The sequence below is a fragment of the Natrix helvetica genome (genome assembly GCF_964273705.1).
Source record: "Natrix helvetica genome assembly, chromosome: Z".
Lineage (NCBI taxonomy): Eukaryota > Metazoa > Chordata > Lepidosauria > Squamata > Natricidae > Natrix > Natrix helvetica.
In genome coordinates this window covers 136,230,859-136,250,194 of record NC_138554.1, presented here as the reverse complement: position 1 = coordinate 136,250,194, position 19,336 = coordinate 136,230,859, and the positions used below count along the sequence as shown (strand labels likewise).

Here is a 19,336-nt window from a genome sequence, read left to right as displayed (position 1 = left end):
ACTGCATACATCTTAAAGTTTCCAAGGTTGAAAAACACCGAGCTAGGTCATATCGATTAACATAAATGATAACAATGTTTCACTTTAGCATTTCCCGTTCTAGTGCAATTGATTCACTTTGTATGGACTTCCAGACACAGTAAGCTTTTACGGAAGGAAAATCAATGCTGCATTTTTAAAGCTAAATAAGACTGAAACCCTAGGCATACTTTTGATGAAACAAATCCTATTAAACATATTCAGGTTTTCTTGAAAGGAACATTTCAGAGAACCCGATTATAAAATGTGTTAAAGATACATTTAAAATAAACAGCTTTCAGGTCAAAATGCCAATCTTCTTAATATGTGATCAATTGAACAGTTCAGAGACTGTTGGTCTGTGATCAGAAATCAGGAACAATTTCTACTTAAATCTGTTTTATTACCTTCTGCAAGTGAAATAACAAAGGTTGATAACACATGCCTAATTTTTCTGCTCTTCATTCAAAGCTTTTTACTACACCAAATCCTGAAACAAATGATAAAATCTAAGCAAGAAACATGCATCATATCATGATGTCTGGAGCATTTACAATTCACAAATTGTGAATGCTCCAATATTGGAAGTTTTTAAGAAGAGATTGGACAAGCATTTCTCTGAAACGATCCTATAGGTAGGATCTCCTGCCCGAGCAGGGGGTTGGACTAGAGGGCCTCTAAGGTCCCTTCTAACGCTCTACAAGGCCAATTTCACTCGTTCCCCTCCGGAGAACGTCTCCAAACGCCCAGCCAACCCTTCCCACCTGGCCCCGAGCGAGGATGCCGGGTGGTGTAGTTCATCTACATCTGGAAGCCTTCGCTCGCCTTCTCCACGCGGGGAAATAGTGCCCGGACTTCAACTCCCGTCAACCCCAGCCCTGCAGCTGCCCTGCTTCCCCAGCTGCGCGAGCGGCGCGTAACCCAGAGCCGCTGTGCGCACAAAGCGAAACCTGCTGGGCGGAGACGGCTCCGCCTTTGCTTCTGCGCTGTCGGTGGAAGGGTGTTGTGTAAGCGGCTAAGCTGAGCAACCATAGCTTGGCCAGCCCGAGCAGGACCCAGCCCGAGCCGGCCATGGCTGGAGAGGCGACCAGATGCTTCGAGGGCGAAGCGGAGACGTCGGAAAGTGCCGCGGTGCCGCTGGTGGCGCTGAATTACTCGGTGCGCCGCCGGCTGTCTCTCTTCCTCAACCCGCGCGCTCCGGTGGCGGCCGACTGGGCGACGCTAGCGGAGGAGCTGGGCTATGAATACCTGGAGATCAAGCACTTTGAAGCCCAGCGGGACCCCACCGGCGTCCTGATGGACGACTGGCAGGCGCGGAGCCCCGGCGGCGCAACTGTGGGGCGTCTCCTGGATCTGCTGCGCCTCCTGGGGCGCCAAGACGTCCTCACTGACCTGGGACCCAGCATTGGTGAGCGCCCGGCCGCATAGGAGCAGGGAAGGTCGCTATCCGAGGGGCGGGGTGTACCCTGCTTTGGGAAGCCTGCTGTTGAAAGGGGATCGCTGCGCTGTAGCCTGCGCTGAACGTGTGGCAGGCGTCCTGAAATTGCCGCTTCCTCTGGTCGCCTTGGCAGAACCCCAGCTTACCTCTTCAAGTGGAGGTCTTCAACCTTGGCAAATTTAAGACTTGTCGACTTCAACTCCCAGAATTCTCCAGCCACCACAAGTCTTAAAGTTGCCAAGTTTGGGGATCCCTGCCCTAAAGGGTGACACTTGGGGTCTGCTTTGTTTTGCAAAGCTCCTGGGCGTTCCGTCCCAGCTATATTCTAACCTAGGATCAATAGAGGCAAAGTGAAGTTGAGGGGAGTGTCCCCTGTTGAATACCTTACCTGTCAGGGACAGGTGTGAGGCTGAAGGTTGATGGGTGGGGAGAAGAGCTGAAATGTTGCGTAAATCTGCCTTCCCATCTAATTGGCGGCAATTTCTACAAAAGGCAAAAAAATAACCCACCCTTGTGAGTATTTCATTGTCATTTCCTGCTTGCACATTCCCACCACCCCCACCACATCCTGTTTCAAGGCTGTGGGCTTACAGTAAATCAATCCAGTCAATCACTTTTCCCAACTAACGCAATTTATTAAAACCAAAGTTTTCGGGAGCATCTGGTGTGTTCCTGGTCTCCAGATTTTAGTGTCAACATTCTGGGCGCCTTCCAGATGTGTGAGGACTTCAACTGTCAGAATTCATAGCCATGGCTAGGCGGCAAGTCCACATCTCCAGAGGGTGTCCGAAATAGGGAAGGCTAGTTTAATTATATTAAAAGGAAAACAATAGTTGACCACTCCAGTGACTTCGATGGGAAAATATAGTTGTTCCTTTTAAGGTTGTTTCAGTTTTTACATCGCTGTTGTGGGTGGCTGAAATCTCTCGGCAAATGCCATCATTTTAAGATAGAAATTATCTCTCTAAAGTACAGGTAGTCCTCGACTTACACTGAAAAAAGTGACTTATGACCATTTTCATACTTACAACCGCTGCAGCAAACCTAATGTCATGTGATTCAAAATTCAGCTGTTAACTTTAGTTGTTAAGTTTGTAACCATGATGGTTAAGTGACTCCAAATGCTCCATTGACTTCAATCTCCATTGAAGATTGCAAAAGGGTTCACAAGATACCCCCCCCCCAGAACACTGCAACTGTCATAAATATGAATCAGTTGCCAAGTAGCTGAACTTTGATCACATGAGCATGGGGATGCTGCAATGGTCATAAGGTTGAAAAATGGGCATGTCACTTTTTTCTGTGCCGCTGCAACTTTGAACAGTCACTAAATGAACTGTTGTAAGTCAAGAACTATCTGTATTGTTATTACCGTATACAGACAACAATGTATAATCACAGCTGCCAATTCAATTATTATTCATAGTACTGTGGAAAGTTAGCACCCACGACTCTCCTAGAAGAATGAAATGTTTTGAGAAATATTAAAAAGGCAGAATATTATATTTCCCTGGATTAGAAAAGAAGAAGCATGTACAGTATTTGGAAAGCAAGCCCCCACCTTCCTTAATAGCCCTCAGCAGATGTCAGTTAAGAGTTAAAGAGATAGATAGCTCTATTCATAAGAATATACCCTCACCCAAGATCCAACAAAGGTAGGATTAACCCTCAACCCTCAACCACAATAGGAATTGCCCAACGCCCCTTCATTGTATCACCCTCCAAACTTCAACCAAATTTAGCTCAGACCAAAACACCTAGGATTTGTACTTTGCGTATAGAGCCAGCTATGACCCATACATAACCCCAATATGTCCCCATTAGAGTCTGACAACAGCCAATAGAATACATGTTCTTGCACAGGAACAGGAAGCTCAAGTCCAAAGGTATAAAATCAGCGGTGGGTTCCACATTTTAAAACCACCGGTTTGTTGCGTGCGCCCCACTTCACACCTGTGCCTGGCCTTCCACACATAGACTTTGTTCACGTGCACGCCTTCCGCGCATGCACCCTCCCTCAAAAACGTGCCTAAATAGGACAGTATAGAGTCGGGGCAGGGGAATGGGCCCACCTGCAATTTCAGCTACCGGCTCGGCTAACCGGTCTGATCCGGCTGAATGCCACCTCTATAAAATCCCCCCACTCTCAACTCCATGTATTCAGCTGCACCAGAACTACAACATGTGGTTCTGTGCATCAATAGATGGACCCACTTTACAATCAGCCTCCATTTTGTCCCCAGTGCCTTTCTCTTGGCTTGGAACTGAAGCAGATGGATATTTCTTCCAAAACTAGTACTTATTAAATTATTTTCAGATAATATATGTTTGGGGATCAGTGGACAATATTGAAATTTCATGAAGGGGAATCCCTGACTTAGACCAATAGTCCTCCATCTTCGCAGCTTGGCTGGGGGTGAGGGTGAAGGGAACTCCTCAGGGTGCCGTCCGCCAGGCAGTGTCGGCTGGCGACCCCCAGGGGGAGAGCCTTCTCTGTGGGAGTGCCTTCCCTCTGGAATGAGCTGCCCCCGGAGCTTCGCATAATCCCCGACCTCTGGTCCTTCCGACGCGCCCTAAAAAGTTGGCTTTTCCAGCAAGCCGGCCTGGCCTGAACAGAATAAAATAAATGATTAATTTAATTGTTAATTTTAATCTTAATTTTTTAAAAAAATTTATTGTTAATATTAATTGGGTTTGTTTTTGGATAATTTATTTAATTTCCTTTTTAACTTTTGTAATATGTTTCTTTTTTTTAATGTTGTATGCCGCCCTGAGTCCTTTGGGAGAAGGGCGGCATATAAATCCAATAAACAAACAAACAAACAAACAAACTGGACTGTACAAGCGGTGGGCTGAGGTGCATGGGCGCTCACCTACATGTATCCTTTGCCCGAGTGATGAGCTGGCATGCATGCATGCAAGCAAATGCCCGCCGGCCCATTGCTTGCACAAGTTGTGTGCACGTCAGCCAGACACTTGTGTGGTCTAATTCTGAATAGGCCACGGCTGGGTAATGGGCTACAGCCTGGGGATTTGGAGACCCCTGACTTAAAGGAGGCCATGGGAGCTTATCCCAGTTGGCTGTATCCCTATCCCCGCTCAACTCCCTCAAGGTATGCCTAGTCCTGGTTTCCGAAAGTTGTTCACCTCTGTGTCTTCCTTCTATTTGCAGAGGAAAACTGTAAGAAGTATCTCCAGAAGAAGCAACAGGAAGAATCGGAGCGACCGGTTCAAGTCCCAGCAGTGGACAGTAGCTTTCCAAGGGCATCCGAAATGCAGGGCATCACGACTCACGATGACCCCCTCGGTAAATGACCCCGTCAGGTCTTTAAATAATTTTAATACAGGTAGTCCTCGACTTCTAGCGTTGCATTTAGTGGCCGTTCAGAGTTACAGTGGCACTGAAGAAAGTGACTTAAGACGCTTTTCACAGAACCGTTGCAGCTCCCCATGGTCACCTGATCAAAATTAACAGAAAACCCAGACACCGGGCAACTGGCTCAAATTGATGACAGGCGATGTTTCTTGGGGGGGGGGGGTTGTCAGCTGATCCCCTCTTGCAACCTTCTGAAAAACAAAGTCAATGGGGAAGCCAGATTCACTTAGCAACCATGTTGCTAACGTAACACCTGCAAGTGATTGATTCACTGGCAAGAAAGGTGGGGCAAAACTCACTTAACTTAGCAACATAAATTTTGGGCTCAGTTGTAAGTTGAGGACTACCTGTATTGCAATGTTTTTTAATCATTGCTCTTTTTAAAATATGTATTGTCTTTTCTCTTTTGTCTGATTTTACAGTAGACTGCCCAGAGTTAAATGGACTACTAGGGTAGTTCCCAAATTAAATTATATTTAAGATATTTATTTAAGATAGTTTATAGCAGGCATCTGGTGGGGATTGGAGAGAGGTTGGTTGATTGGTTCCCCCACTCGCACATATGTGCTAGTTGTTCCTGACTCTAGAGGGCGGTGCTCATCTCCATTTCAAAGCCAAAGAGCCAGCCCTGTCCGAAGACGTCTCCGTGGTCATGTGGCTGGCATGACTTAACGCCGAAGGCACACGGAATGCTGTTACCTTCCCATCAAAGGTGGTCCCTATTTTTCTACTTGCATTTTTACATGCTTTCGAACTGCTTGGTTGGCAGAAGCTGGGACAAGTCACGGGAGCTCATTCCGCTACATGGTGCTAGGGATTCGAACTACTGATGGTTCTGATCGATAAGCTCAGTGTCTTTGCCACTGGGCCACCGGGTCCCCAGTTTGGGACCTATTCAATTTCTCTTAGGGAGGAAAAAACACACAATTCTATCACTACCTTCTGTAGGAATGAGAGGCATTTCTCCGGACTATCTATATTTGTAAACTAGGTAGAAATTCAACAGGGAAAGCTTCAGCAGGCTTCTTCATACAGGTAGTCCTTGACTTACAACCAGAACTGAGACCAGAATTTCCATTGGTAAGGCAGCTATGAAGTGACCTGTGCATGCCCTATTTTACAATTTTTCCCCATGTTTTTTATGCGAATCACTGCAGCTATTAAGTAAATCATGTGGTCCTTAAGCGAATCCCATTAAGCCCATTGACTTTGCTTGTTGGAAGCTGGATGGGAAGGTCACAAATGGTGATCACGTGACCCCCGAGGATCCTCATTCTATGCCAAGCAACCAAATTTTGGTCGCATGACTGCCGGGAATGTTGCATTGGTTGTAAGTGCGAGGTTGTAAGTCACATTATTCATTGCTATTGTAACTTGGACCAGTCACTAAATGAATGGTTGTTAAGTTTACGACTATTTGTACATCATAGAAAACAATATGGATCATTTGATGTTGGCTTAGTAGGTACTGAGGCCTGCCAATGATCGTAGTCCGTTTGCAAAGCCGGTTGAGATTTATTTATGGTTCATGGATGGAATCCATCTGTGGTCTATTTATTATCTGTGCTTGGAGCCATTTATGGTTTATTAATGACTTGTGCATGAACCAACAGTGGTCTGTTTATAATTTGAACATGGAGCCAATTATGGCTTGTCTATGAAAACCCAAAACTGTGGCTTAGCACGACAAACAAGCCAGTATGTGGCATTTCCCTCCAAAAGACTAGTTCATTCATTCATTTATATTTCATATTTCTTAGAGAAAGGATGTAGTTGAAACTAGATTGCTGTGCACTTCCTTCCTCTTTGGACAGTTTTGCCAGAAGTAAAGGGACAAGCATGTTTATTTCTGACCTCAGATGTTATTGTCCATTTTAGAAAAGGGATTATATCTGTTTATTCTGGATTGGACGTGGTGGCTCAGTGGCTAAGACACAGCTTGTCGATCAGAAAGATCGGCAGTTCGGCAGTTTGAATCCCCAGCACTGCGTAACGGAGTGAGCTCCCGTTACTTGTCCCAGCTTCTGCCAACCTAGTAGTTTGAAAGCATGTAAAAAAGGGAAGTAGAAAAATAGGGACCACCTTTGGTGGGAAGGTAACAGTGCTCCATGCGCCTTCATGCTGAATATTAGAATGTGCTGAGATGGACAGTTAAGATAAAAAAGAAGAAACAGAATACTATTTAAGATGGGGTTTATTTTACCAATGGTTAACTAATAAGAACAGAGATCAGAAACTAAGCAGGATCAAAAAAGATAACAAAAACGTGTATTGAAAAATGGATAAACTAACTGTGTTATTATTTTGTGATTCATATTGATTTGTCTATTAAGATTAATAGTATTATTATGGTTATTGCTGTATACTTATTTAAATCAATGGTGGCCAGACAACACGCTGTTCAGATAGAACATGGAATTTTTTATGCTTAAAAAAATGTATCAATAAAACATAGAAGCACAGAAATTGCGGTCATACGTTGAGGAGCACCTGTACGGGATTGGCAGGATGCCATCACAGCCCACAAATTGGCATCCTGGTGGCTTAAACCAGGGGTCTCCAACCTTGGCAACTTAAAGCCTGGCGGACTTCAGCTCCCAGAATTCTCCAGCTGGGGAATTCTGGGAGCTGAAGTCCAAAGTTGCTAAGGTTGGAGAACCCTGGCTTAAACCAACGTTGGCCCTCAGCAACTCTTTCTTCTCTTTATTTTGCAGGGCGCAGTCCTGAGCACTTTGACGCCTTCATCTGTTACTGCCAAAATGACATTCCTTTCGTGCAAGAAATGATCCAGGAACTGGAGCAAACAGAACATAAGTTGAAGCTCTGTGTGTTTGATCGCGACGTCCTGCCGGGCACTTGCGTGTGGTCCATCACCAGCGAGCTGATAGAGAGGAGGTGAGTTCAGCAGCGCCTCTGGGGGAAAAACGAAGAAGCTTGAACTGACCGAAGTCAGGAAACACTTTGGAGGTTCTGGAATTAAAACACAAATTGTGTTGACTTCAGCACAGAAAGGAGGAGCTGTGGCCCTTTTAGGACTTGTGGACTTCAACTCTCAGAATTCCTGAGCCTGCCATGGTTTAGTATAGGGGTGTCAAACTCAAAGCCTAGAGGCCGGATCTTGCCTGCAGGGCTGCCGTGGAAACAGCAAAGGGCCCCCCATGGTGCCTCTGCCAGTGAAAACAGGACTCGTGAGGGCAGTGCACAATCCTCCCGGGCTCCGTTTTCACTGGCAGAGGGTTGCAGGAGACTGACACAGCCAGAAACGGAGCTCGGGAGCGAGTTTTTGCTGGCAGAGGGTTGCAGGAAGCCGTCGCAGCCAGAAACGGAGCTCGGGAGCGTGTTTTTGCTGGCAGAGGGTTGTAGGAAGCCGTCGCAGCCAGAAACGGAGCTCGGGAGCGTGTTTTTGCTGGCAGAGGGTTGTAGGAAGCCGTCGCAGCCAGAAACGGAGCTCGGGAACGCGTTTTTGCTAGCAAGAGGGTTGCAGGAAGCCGTCGCAGCCAGAAACGGAGCTCGGGAACGCGTTTTTGCTGGCAGAGGGTTGCAGGAAGCCGTCGCAGCCAGAAACGGAGCTCGGGAGTGCATTTTTGCTGGCAGCGGGTTGTAGGAAGCCGTCGCAGCCAGAAACGGAGCTGGGGAGTGCGTTTTTGCTGGCAGAGGGTTGCAGGAAGCCGTCTCAGCCAGAAACGGAGCTCGGGAGCGCGTTTTTGCTGGCAGAGGGTTGCACGAAGCCGTCGCAGCCAGAAACGGAGCTCGGGAGCCCATTTTCACAGACATAGCACTTGGGCCCCAACAGGTGCCCCCAATACGAGTGATGTCGAGCTGGCCACGCTGTTCCTGATTCTCCCCCAGGTCAGACACAACTCTGATATGGTCCTCAATGAAATCGAGTTTGACAACCCTGCTTTAGTGGGAGAGGTGGTAGGCCAGGCAGCTTAGCACTTCTCCAATAAGATTTGGGAGAAGAGATTTCCTATGGGTCCCATTAATGAAAAAGTACAGGCAATACTCGACTTACAGCGGTTCTTTTAGTGACCATTCAAAGTTACAAACGGCACTGAAAAAAATGGAGCAAAACCTACATAACAAATTTCTCACCTAACAACAAAAATTTTGGGCTCAATTGTGGTTGTAAGTTGTGAACTACCTGTACATGATAGCAATTATATATCGCTTCACAGTGCTTTCCAGCCCTCTCTAAGTGGTTTAAAGAGTCAGCCTATTGCCCCTCTGACAATCTGTGTCTTCATTTTACCCACTTTGGAAAGACAGAAGCCTGAGTCAACCTTCAGCTGGTCAGGATTGAACTCCTGGCTGTGGGTAGAGTCAGCCTGCAATACTGCAGTCTAACCACCATGCCACCACAGTTTAGACCAGTAATGGCTAACCTTTTTCAGATCACATGCCAAAAGCGGGGGGAGTGCAGGGGGGTCATGCGCGGGTGTGCCCACACCCATAATGCTATGCGCGTGAGCCCCTGGTCTCACCCACCCCCATTTTTCGTGCGCGATGGACCGGTGTTTCGCCCTCCCCAGGCTTCAGAGGCTTTCTAGGAGCCTGGTGAGGGCGAAAAGAGCCTCCCGCCTCCCAGAGGCACTCTGGAGCCTTCAGGAGGCTTCACTGAAGCCTCCAGAGGGCGAAAAATGTACTGTACGGGCAAAACGGAAGTCACCATTGCTGAACTTCTAAGTTGCCTTAAGGTCGTTTTTTGCCCTCTGAAGCCTTCAGGAGGCTTCCCTGAAGGCTCCGGAGGGCAAAAAATGACACTACGGCCAAACCGGAAGTTCGTTCCCAAGCCTCCGGTTTGCCCATAGCGCTGTTTTTCACACTCCGGAGCCTTCAGGGAAGCCTCCTGAAGCCTCCGGGGGGCGAAAAAAGACAGAAAAAGAAGGCCGAAGTCAGCTGGCCAGTGCACTGCCTCACGTGCCCTAACAAATGGCTCTGCATGCCACCTGTGGCACATGTGCCATAGGTTCGCCATCACGGGCTTAGACAGCAATAGCGCATAGACTTATATATTACTTTACACGCCCCTCCTCTCTCTATGTGATTTGTTTGCTGATTTGGTGGCCTGCAGTCTTTCCCTGCCAAATTATGTCCTAAAGGCGATTTAGTAAGCCAGGTGTAGAACAGGTAGCAAGCTAGAAAAAAACTCCTATTGTGCTTGGAAACCCATGGTTTATTGTGTATATAGAGATAGTCCTCGACTTATGCCCATAATTGGGACCAGAATTTCAATTGCTAAGTGAATTGGTCCAAATTTTACAACTTTTTTGTGGCATGGTTGTTTAGCGAATCACTGCAGTTAGGTGAAAAATCATGGTTGAAGACCTGATCATGTCACTTTTTTCAGTACTATTAGGTAACTTTAAACAAGGGCTCTTTGTAGAATGGAATAGAACAGAATGCAGGGTAGAGCAGAGTAGAGTAGAGTAGAATAAGGTTGGGTAGGGAAGGGTACAGTAGGGTAGAAATAGAATAGAGTAGGGTAGAATAGAGTAAAGTAGAGTTTAGTAGAGTAGAGAGTAGAATAGAGTAGAAGGTAGGGTAGAATAGAATAGAATAGAATAGAATAGAATAGAGTAAAATTAGGAATAAGAATAGCAATAGGAATACAGAAGCAACAGAAGAGAATTCCTTATTGGCCAAGTGTCATTGGACACACAAGGGAGTTGTCTCTGGTGCATAAGCTCTCCGTGTACATATAAGCAACAAATGATAAATCATGATCATAATCTTAAAATGCAATTATCATAAATCATAAGATACAACATTCAAGAGATACCGTGTTTCCCCGAAACTATGACATGTCCTGATAATAAGGCCATGCCACATTTTTCTGGTGGGCAAAAATATAAGCCCTCCCCTGCAAATAAGCCCCCTGGACAACCCCCACCTCCGGCCAGGCAGAGCGCCGCTCACCAACCTAGTGGTATGCCAAAGGTGCCAAGTCGCGGGAACCGGGGGGGGGGGCAGGCAAAGGTGATCGTGTTGCTTAGTGTTTTCGGGATACCGCTAGGTTGGTCAGCGGCTCTGTGCCCAGCTGAAGAGGGGGTTTGCCGGGCAGCTGCTCTCTTGCGAGCAGTTCCTAAAGAGCCGGGCACAGCCTCATGGGCAAATGGCTGTGTTGCGCTGTTGCAGCAGTGCAGCACAGCAGCCATGAAGCAACCACACTCATGAGCAGCCACCTGACAAAACCCCTTTCCAGCCGGGCACAGCGCCATTCACTGACCTAGGAGTATCGCCAAGCCGTGTGAGTGCCTGTTCACCACCACCCGGCTCCTGCGGCTTGGCGCCTTCAGAATGGTGGTGAAGGGCGCTCTGCACGGCTGGGGGGGTTGCGCGAGCGGCTGTTCCGCTGTCGCTCACATGCCTGCCAGCCTCACAATGCATGGCCCAGCTCTCTCCGCAGAGCCAGGGCACCTCCGCCGCCGCCACCACCGCATGGCTTTTTCTGCGGCTTCCAAACCGAGTCTTCCAGCAGTGGCCGCTCTGGGCATACACTCTATGGTTGTATGCTCTGCCGGCAGCTGGCCCACAACCAAAGAGCGTACGCCCAGAGCGGCCACTGCCGGAAGACTCGGTTTGGAAGCCGCAGAAAAAGCCATGCGGCGGCGGCAGAGGTCCCCTGGCTCTGCAGGGAGAGTTGGGCCAGGGCATCGTGAGGCTGGCAGGCGTGTGAGCGAGAGCGGAACAGCCGCTCGCGCAACCCTCTTCCAGCCATGCAGAGCGCCATTCACTGCCATTTCGAAGGCGCCAAGCCGCGGGAACAGATGGGAAGAATAATAGTAATACAGTAGGTATTAGTAGGTAATATGACAGTGTTGTGGGAATTAGTTGTTAAGCAGAGTGATGGCATTCGGGGGAAAACTGTCCTTGTGTCTAGTTGTTCTGGTGTGCAGTGCCCTATAGTGTCGTTTTGAGGGTAGGAGTTGAAACAATTTACGTCCAGGATGTAGATATTTTCATGGCCCTCTTTTTGACTCCTGCAGTGTACAGGTCCTCAATGGAAGGCAGGTTGGCAGTGATAGTTTTTTTCTGCAGTTCTGATTGTCCTCTGAAGTCTTTGTCTGTCTCTTTGGGTTGCTGTGACAAATCAGGCAGGGAAAGAAACTCATGTATTTCCCATTCTGTGTGCAACTGCAGGTGTCGGAAAATGGTGGTGGTCATTTCGGATGACTATCTTGACAGTGAGGAGTGTGACTTCCAGACCAAGTTTGCTCTCAGTCTGTCCCCAGGTAAGAGCCCGATCATTGTGGGAACAAGGTCCGCGGTCAGTCAGGCCACGCTGCCTTGCAGACTTTCAAGTAGTCCTCGACTTACGACTAAAGTTCAACCCAACATGTCCATTCCTAAGCAAGACAGTTGTTAAGTGAGTTTTCCCCACTTTACAACCGTTCTTGCCACAGTGGTTAAGTGAGTCACTGCAGTTGTTAAGTTAGTAACAGTGAATCTGACTGCCCTGTTGACTTCGCTTGTCGGAAAGTCGCAAAAGGGGCATCATGTGACTCCTGTAGGACGCTGCAACTGTCATAAATACCTGCCAGTTGCCAAGCTTCTGGATTTTGATTTTGTGGCCATGGGGATGCAGCAACAGTTGTAATTGTGAAAAACAGCCATAAGTCACTTGTCAAGGTTCCAACAGATGCCCTAATTAACTCATGAGTCTCGCCCCGAGATTCAAAAGAAAACTAGTTATTTATTAGGAGCAGCATGTCGACATCTACTCCGGTCAGATCAACTCTGCTGCGTAATTTACGGCTCAGCTTTGACCCTGTTTCCCCCCCCCCTCACTCTGTGTCATAAATCACATTCTCCAAGGAGGCGCTCCCTCGGGCTGTAGAAATCCACACCTTGAAGCCGGCTTTGATAATCTGAGATCCAACCCTGGAAGAAGGTATGTGTGGATTGTGGTCCCCCTTGCTGCAACTCAAGAACAGACTAGAAATGCTTTGAAGTTGACATCAATTTTTTTCAGCACCGTCACTGAACGAGTGACTGTAAGTCGAGGACTACCTGTATTGGACTGCTGTGGGATGGGATGTGTGGCTCAGAACGTCAGTTGGGGAAGAGTGGTGGCCCCAGGTGCCTCTTGCTTGGGGCCACAGCTCATGTCTGATTAGCTCACCCTCCCGTCTCGGCTTCCTTCTGCAGGGGCCCGACTCAAGCGCCTGATTCCAGTTAAATGCAAAAGCATGAAGAAGGACTTCCCGAGCATCTTAAGATTTATCACCGTCTGTGACTACACAAACCCTTCCACCAAGAAATGGTTCTGGACGCGACTGGCCAAATCTCTGTTGCTCCCATGATGCTAGTGTGAAAGGCTGAAGCTTCATAGCCCAGGAAAATGAGTGGGGGGGGAGGGGGGTACTGCACAAAGGGTAGAGGTCCCAGTAACTTTTCCTTGACTTTTCACCCTGTAATCAAAAACAACAACAACAACAGCAGCGTTTTAACCACACATTCCTGAGAACCGTAAGCTTGGTTTTAAACCAACTTTTATAAATCCACTGGAACGGCCCCCTGCCTCATGTTGGAGGGGGGTCATACAAAGAAGGAACAGCATCCACTCCAACCAGTGGTTAGAGTGGAGTATACTGCAGGCTACTTCCGCTGATCACCGGCTGCCAGCAGTTTGGCAGTTCGAATCTCACCAGCTCAAAGGTTGACTCAGCCTTCCATCCTTCCGAGGTGGGTAAAAGGAGGACCCAGATTGTTGGGGGCAATAGGCTGACTCTGTAAACCGCTTAGAGAGGGCTGTAAAAGCACTGCGAAGCGGTATATAAAGTCTAAGTGCTATTGCTATTACATTTCCCGCTGTACTGAGTTCAGCTGGATTAAACTGCAAATAGGGCTTAGGCATCTAACCCAGCAGACGCAGCTGTTCCTGGGATATTAATCCACATCCCATTAAGCCTTTATTTTTTTTCACTGCTTTCTTTTTAATTTTTGGCAGAACCAAGGGACCAAAGAAAAACTTGACACGGACACTTTTAAACCCAGTGGGATGAGAAGCATCAAATGCTTTCCCCTAAGAGCACACTGCCTATGGGTTCTTGTGAAGGAAGGACCACAAAAACCATCATCCTGTGTTACAGAACCCGCATAGGACCTGTCCTAGTTACTTGTTTCCAAAAAGGGTAATGAAACACACACACACACACATACACACACACACACCTTAAAGGCTCCTCATCTACCAGAGTGTAGAGATGGTTTCTTGACCAAGTCTTAGTGGGATCGTTCACACATAATACCATGCCACGAAGCCCAGTTGATAGTGGTTGAGTTTACAAGTGATGCTAAACCAAACATGATTTTTTTTCATTAAACCCTAACACAGGGTGTGCATTTTTAGAATGATTAATCAGTAGAACAACTTGCCTCCAGAAGTTGTGAATTTTTAAAGAAGAGATTGGACAACCATTTGTCTGAAGTGGTAGAGTTTTTCCTGCCTGAGCAGAGGGTTGGACTAGAAGACCTCCAAGGCCCCTTCCAACTCTGGAAAGGCCGGCGTGATGATGTAGTCGATGCTCCACCCATTTTTAAGTGCACTTAGCAAGGCAGCCATATTGACACTTTTTCGACCATGGCTTGCAAACACCTCTCTATCTATCTCAGGGACCCTCAGGTGTCACGCCAAGCTTCAGCCTTAGGATATATGACATTTAGAAATACTATTTTAATGTGTATTTTGGGGCGGCATTTAATAGTTTTACTTCAGGGATTAACGGCACTTTTCTATGATTATATTTCATTCAAATTATTCATTTCTAAGCTGGCCACCATCCATTTCTCCTGTTGGCTTTCATAGGCTGGCTTTTGGTTCAGATATTTTAACCATTTGTCCTCCTGCTCTCCCTTTTAGATTATTGTTTCATAGCACTGACTGATGTCTTTTAATTCTGAACGGCACTTAATTCTGTAGTAGAGGTGGGGGCACCACGGCCCCATTTATAACTTCTGGACAGCAGGGTTGGCTCAGGAATTCTGGGAGTTGAAGTCCACAAGTCATAAAGGGGGCATTGTTCCCTCCCTTGTTCTAGAGCAGGGATGGCGAATCTTTTCAGCACTGAGTGTCCGAAACGGAATGCATGTGGATGCGCTTAAGCACTGGAAATTTGAAGACCAGCTAGCCGGCGTGCACATGCCTGTTTTTTGGCTGTTTTGAGGGCTGTTTTTGGAGCTGTTCTCAGGCCATTTTTGGTCTGAAAAACAGCCTCAAAACAGCCCTAAAAATGGCCTCAAAACAGCCCCTAAATGGCCTGAAAAAGGCCATAGAAAACACCCTTAAAAATTCGCCTGGAAATGGCCTGGAAAAGGCCCAGAAAACACTCCCAAAATTGCTTGAAAATAGCTCAAAAAACCATCTGAAAAACGTCCTGAAAAGCCCCCCCCAAATGCCCCAGAAAAGGACCCGAAAAATGTCCTGAAAATGGCCAAGAAAATGGCCGCCTTTTTGACCATTTTTCGTGCCGTTTTCTGGCACCCGCAAAGAGCACCTGGCGATGGCGCATGTGCCCACAGGAAGGTTCAGGGTTCGCCATCACGGTTCTTTGAGAATCAAAGCCCTTTTAAATATGCTGTCCACAAAATAATGAAAGAAAGAAGAAGTTTCTTCTTATTGGGGGTTGGCCTCCCTCACTTCAATTTGATTTGTAGTTAATAGATATGTTTAAAGTAATCCAATTCTCAATTGTTTGGGATTGTTTTTTGTTTGTTTGTTTGTTTGTTTTGCCAGAGGGAAGGGGGAAGTGGAGATTTAATCTGATTCGAATGAAGGCAGATGTCCACACTTCCTGAATCGCAGTAAGATTCAAAACAGAGAAACTGTACTTTGAAATTTGCACTTTCTGAAAGAAACTGAGCAAAATCGTCTAACATTGCTGGAAATAACAAAAAGAAAAAAAAGACGTTAACAAAAGACTACTCACCTTACCTTCACGTTAAGTGCACATAATTTTTAATGTTGATTTTAGACAAAAGTACGCAGGGATGCTGCAAATGGGAAATTAAAATGAATATATAACTGATTGAATGAGAAACTGATTATTTGCGGGTGTGGTGGTGGGGTGTTTTTCCCTTCACAGAAAATTCAATGATGGTCATAAACCATGTGCCAAATGCAAGGTAATAATTAACCCAGGTTTACTGATAATTATCTGGATTTATTTATGTTTGGCTTAGCATGCGTTGGAAACAATTATTTGTATTTTACTGTGTGTTGTTGAAACTAATATTGCTGTACAGGTAGTCCTTGATTTACAACCACAATTGGGATCAGAATTTCCATTGCTAAACAAGGCAGCTTTAAGTGAGTAACCTGATTTTAGCACCTTTTTTGCCAGGTTTGTAAAGCAAATCACAGCACTTATTAAGTAAATCATCTGGTCATTAAGCAAATACCGTTTCCCCCATTTGTCTAACTTGTTGGTGGAACGGCTTCAGTCCAGAAGTAGGTGCTACTCCAACATTGGAAGTTTTTAAGAAGAGATTGGACAACCGTTTGCCTGAAATGATACAGGGTTTCCTGCCTGAGCAGGGGTTAGACTAGAAGACCTCCAAGGTCCCTTTCCATCTCTGTTATTATTGGAATCTGGCTAGGAAGGTCACAATTGGCAATTACGTGAGCCCTGGGCATTGTAACCATTGTAAATACACACTGGCTGTCAATCACCTGAATGCTGCGACAGTCATAAGTCACTCTTTCCAGTGCCTTTGTGGCTTTGAATGGACACTAAACAATGGCTGTCAGCTGAGGACTACCTGTGATGTACATTTGATTCTGTAAATGTAGATTTCAAAATCTTCCCTTCAAATTCAGGACAGGTTGGTTGAAAATGAGAAAGAGAAGCCATTTGCAAAAGAACAGGGAGTGGTGTTTTGTTTTTTGTTAAAAAAACAACAACATTTTTAATGGAATGGGTTGGAAATTTGACATCTAAATTCGCCATTTGCATTTCTCTGAGGGATGTTTCACATTTTGCCTCCAGAAGTTGTAAGATATTCCATCACTGGAAGTTTTAAAAAAGAGATTGGATCAGCCATTTGAAATGGTACGGGAGTTTCCTTCTTGAGCAAGGGGGTTGGACTAGAAGACCTTGGAGGTCCCTTCCAACTCTGTTTTTCTGTTAACTTCATAGAACTTCAACCAACTGTACTTCATGATAATGCCTACCTGTTATATTTTTTAAAAAAACCACTTGCAGATGGAAAGATCATGCTTGTTCGACTTCCTTATAGATCTGGACCAAGATCAAAATTGCATTTGTCAACTGTTTATTCTGTGTATTTTCCGTGTTTAGTGTTCCAATTTTCTACTAATTTTTTTTAAAATGGTGTTTTTAGTCTGTTGGACAAGATTCTGAGCACATTTGGGATAGAAAAATCTTTTTAATAATTACATTTAAGCATTGATTACCCTGACATGTTGTTGAGTCTAATTATTGAGCCAAGCTTACTCTGTTTACCCACAGGCAGATATAAAAATTGCCATCTGTGTTTTCCCGGAACACAGAAAAAGAACGACTTGTCTCACACCCAGCCCTGATAGCTAACAACCCATCATATAAAAGCAATATTTACTTCCTCAATTTCTTCCACACATTCATTAGTCATACATTTTATGCAACTGACCTGCGTCCGTTTTCCAATTCAGCCAAACTTCAAACATAGTAAATTTTATGGAGCTTCAGTTTTCTTGCAACAATATGGAACCAGGTTTTTTTTCCCCCCGTTTCCTCTAGGATGTTACTCAATTTATCCTGTCACTTTTCTCCATCTGATTTCTCCTGTCTTTTCTTTTAACCCAATCCTCTTGGGTTTTCTCTCCACATTGCAGCTAGTGCTCGCCTTAGTGACCGTTTAGTGACCATTCAAAGTTACAACGGCACTGAAAAATTGACGTGATCATTTTTCACGCTTACCGACCGTTGCTCCATTCCCCATAATCAGGTGACCCAAATTGGAAACCGGAATGTACTTAAGACTGTTGCAGTGTCCTGGGGTCATGTCAAAAGAAGGACTCGGGGTGATATGATAGTGTTACAGTGCCTCAGGGGCTGCCACAAAGAAGAGGGGGTTAACCTATTCTCCAAAGCACCTGAGGGCAGGACAAGAAGCAATGGGTGGAAACTAATCAAGGAGAGAAGCAACTTAGAACTGAGGAGAAATTTCCTGACAGTGAGAACAATTCATCAGTGGAACAGAAGTTGCATCCAGAAGTTGTGAATGCCCCAACACTGGAAGTCTTTAAGAAGATGTTGGATAGCCATCTGTCTGAAACGGTATAGGGTTTCCTGCCTAGGCAGGGGGTTGGACTAGAAGACCTCCAAGATCCCTGCCAACTCTTATTATTCTAAAAAACATGCACTGTCTTTTGTAAACTCCTTGACCCATTTTTACACTTGGCCAGATCTTCAGAAGTATTCAGTCAAAGAGAGACAAATTGCAGCCCTTTAGAAATGGCAGCTTGGCTGGGAGTGAGGGATGCTGGGAAGTGTAGTTCTGCAATGTCTGGAGCTCCTTTGATTGATTGCTTTGGGGCTCCGGCTTCCTAGCCGAAGGAATCGGTGCTCAGTGCAGAGTCCGCTAACAGTGTTTTCTGAAGTTGGCAACTTTTAAGATGTATGGACTTCAACTCCTAGAATTCTCTAGTCGGTACACTACATTCCAGATTCTGGGATTTCAAATCCATGCATCTTAAAACGTTGAAAAAACGTGGCACTAGTGTGCATTTGTTTATTATCAGCCACCCAGCAGCATATGACTTTGGACCTCACCACCCATTCAAATAAGAAGAAAAATAAAAGACAATTTAAAACAGCACAATATGGAGCAATGAAATAATGGCTTACTAGAAGGACAATTTAAGAAGCAGCTTGGCTTAAGAAGGAACTCAAATGTCCTTTCAGCCTCTGCCTGAAAACCTCCCCGGACGAAGGGCTGCTGGTTTGAAAGAGGTACAAGAGATCATCTAGAGGTTCTAGGCCAATGATGGCTAACCTTTTTGTTGTTGTGTGCTGAAAGGGCGTGAACACCCACAATGCAATGCACACACAACCCTCCATGCGCCCCATGTGCTTCCCTGTGCATGCACATGCAACCCCTGCATTTCCCCCGTGCATGCACGTGCAACCCCCCCATTCCCCCACACATGTGCGTAACCCCCCGTGTGTGCCCCCGCCCCTGCGCATGTGCACATGTCCCCTGTATGCACCCTTCCCCTGTGCATGCATCTCAGAGACCTGAAAACGAGCTGGTCTGTGGGAGGCGTGCGTACATGCGCGGTGGAACTGAGCTGGGGCTCGAGTGCCTGCAGAGCACGAGAGCCCGCAGAGAGGGCTCTGCGCGCCACGGGTGCCACAGGGTTTGCCATCGTGGATCTAGGTTAAAATTGAACAACCCTCCCTCAACAGAAGAGTAAGAGTAAGGCACCACCTATCTCAGTGATGGTGAATGTTTTTGGCACCCAGTGCTCAAACCGGAATATGTGTGCATGTGAGAGC

At 46.2% G+C, this 19,336-nt stretch overlaps 1 protein-coding gene across 1 annotated transcript; it reads left to right on the top strand.

Moving 5' to 3' along the window:
• The first annotated feature begins 989 nt into the window (after positions 1 to 989).
• MYD88 (MYD88 innate immune signal transduction adaptor) lies at positions 990 to 17,255 on the top strand. Its single transcript, XM_081970235.1, has 5 exons — positions 990 to 1,426; positions 4,629 to 4,763; positions 7,547 to 7,727; positions 11,976 to 12,067; positions 12,984 to 17,255. The coding sequence occupies exons 1-5, from the start codon at positions 1,090 to 1,092 to the stop codon at positions 13,136 to 13,138; spliced, it is 900 nt and encodes a 299-aa protein (XP_081826361.1). The 5' UTR covers positions 990 to 1,089; the 3' UTR covers positions 13,139 to 17,255.
• Positions 17,256 to 19,336: the final 2,081 nt, after the last annotated feature.

Coding starts and splice junctions, on each gene's coding strand:
- MYD88 (XM_081970235.1), top strand. CDS start 1,090: ATGGCTGGAGAGGCGACCAGATGCTTCGAGGGCGAAGCGGAGACGTCG. Junction 1,427..4,628: donor TGACCTGGGACCCAGCATTG/GTGAGCGCCCGG, acceptor TTCTATTTGCAG/AGGAAAACTGTAAGAAGTAT. Junction 7,728..11,975: donor AGCGAGCTGATAGAGAGGAG/GTGAGTTCAGCA, acceptor GTGCAACTGCAG/GTGTCGGAAAATGGTGGTGG.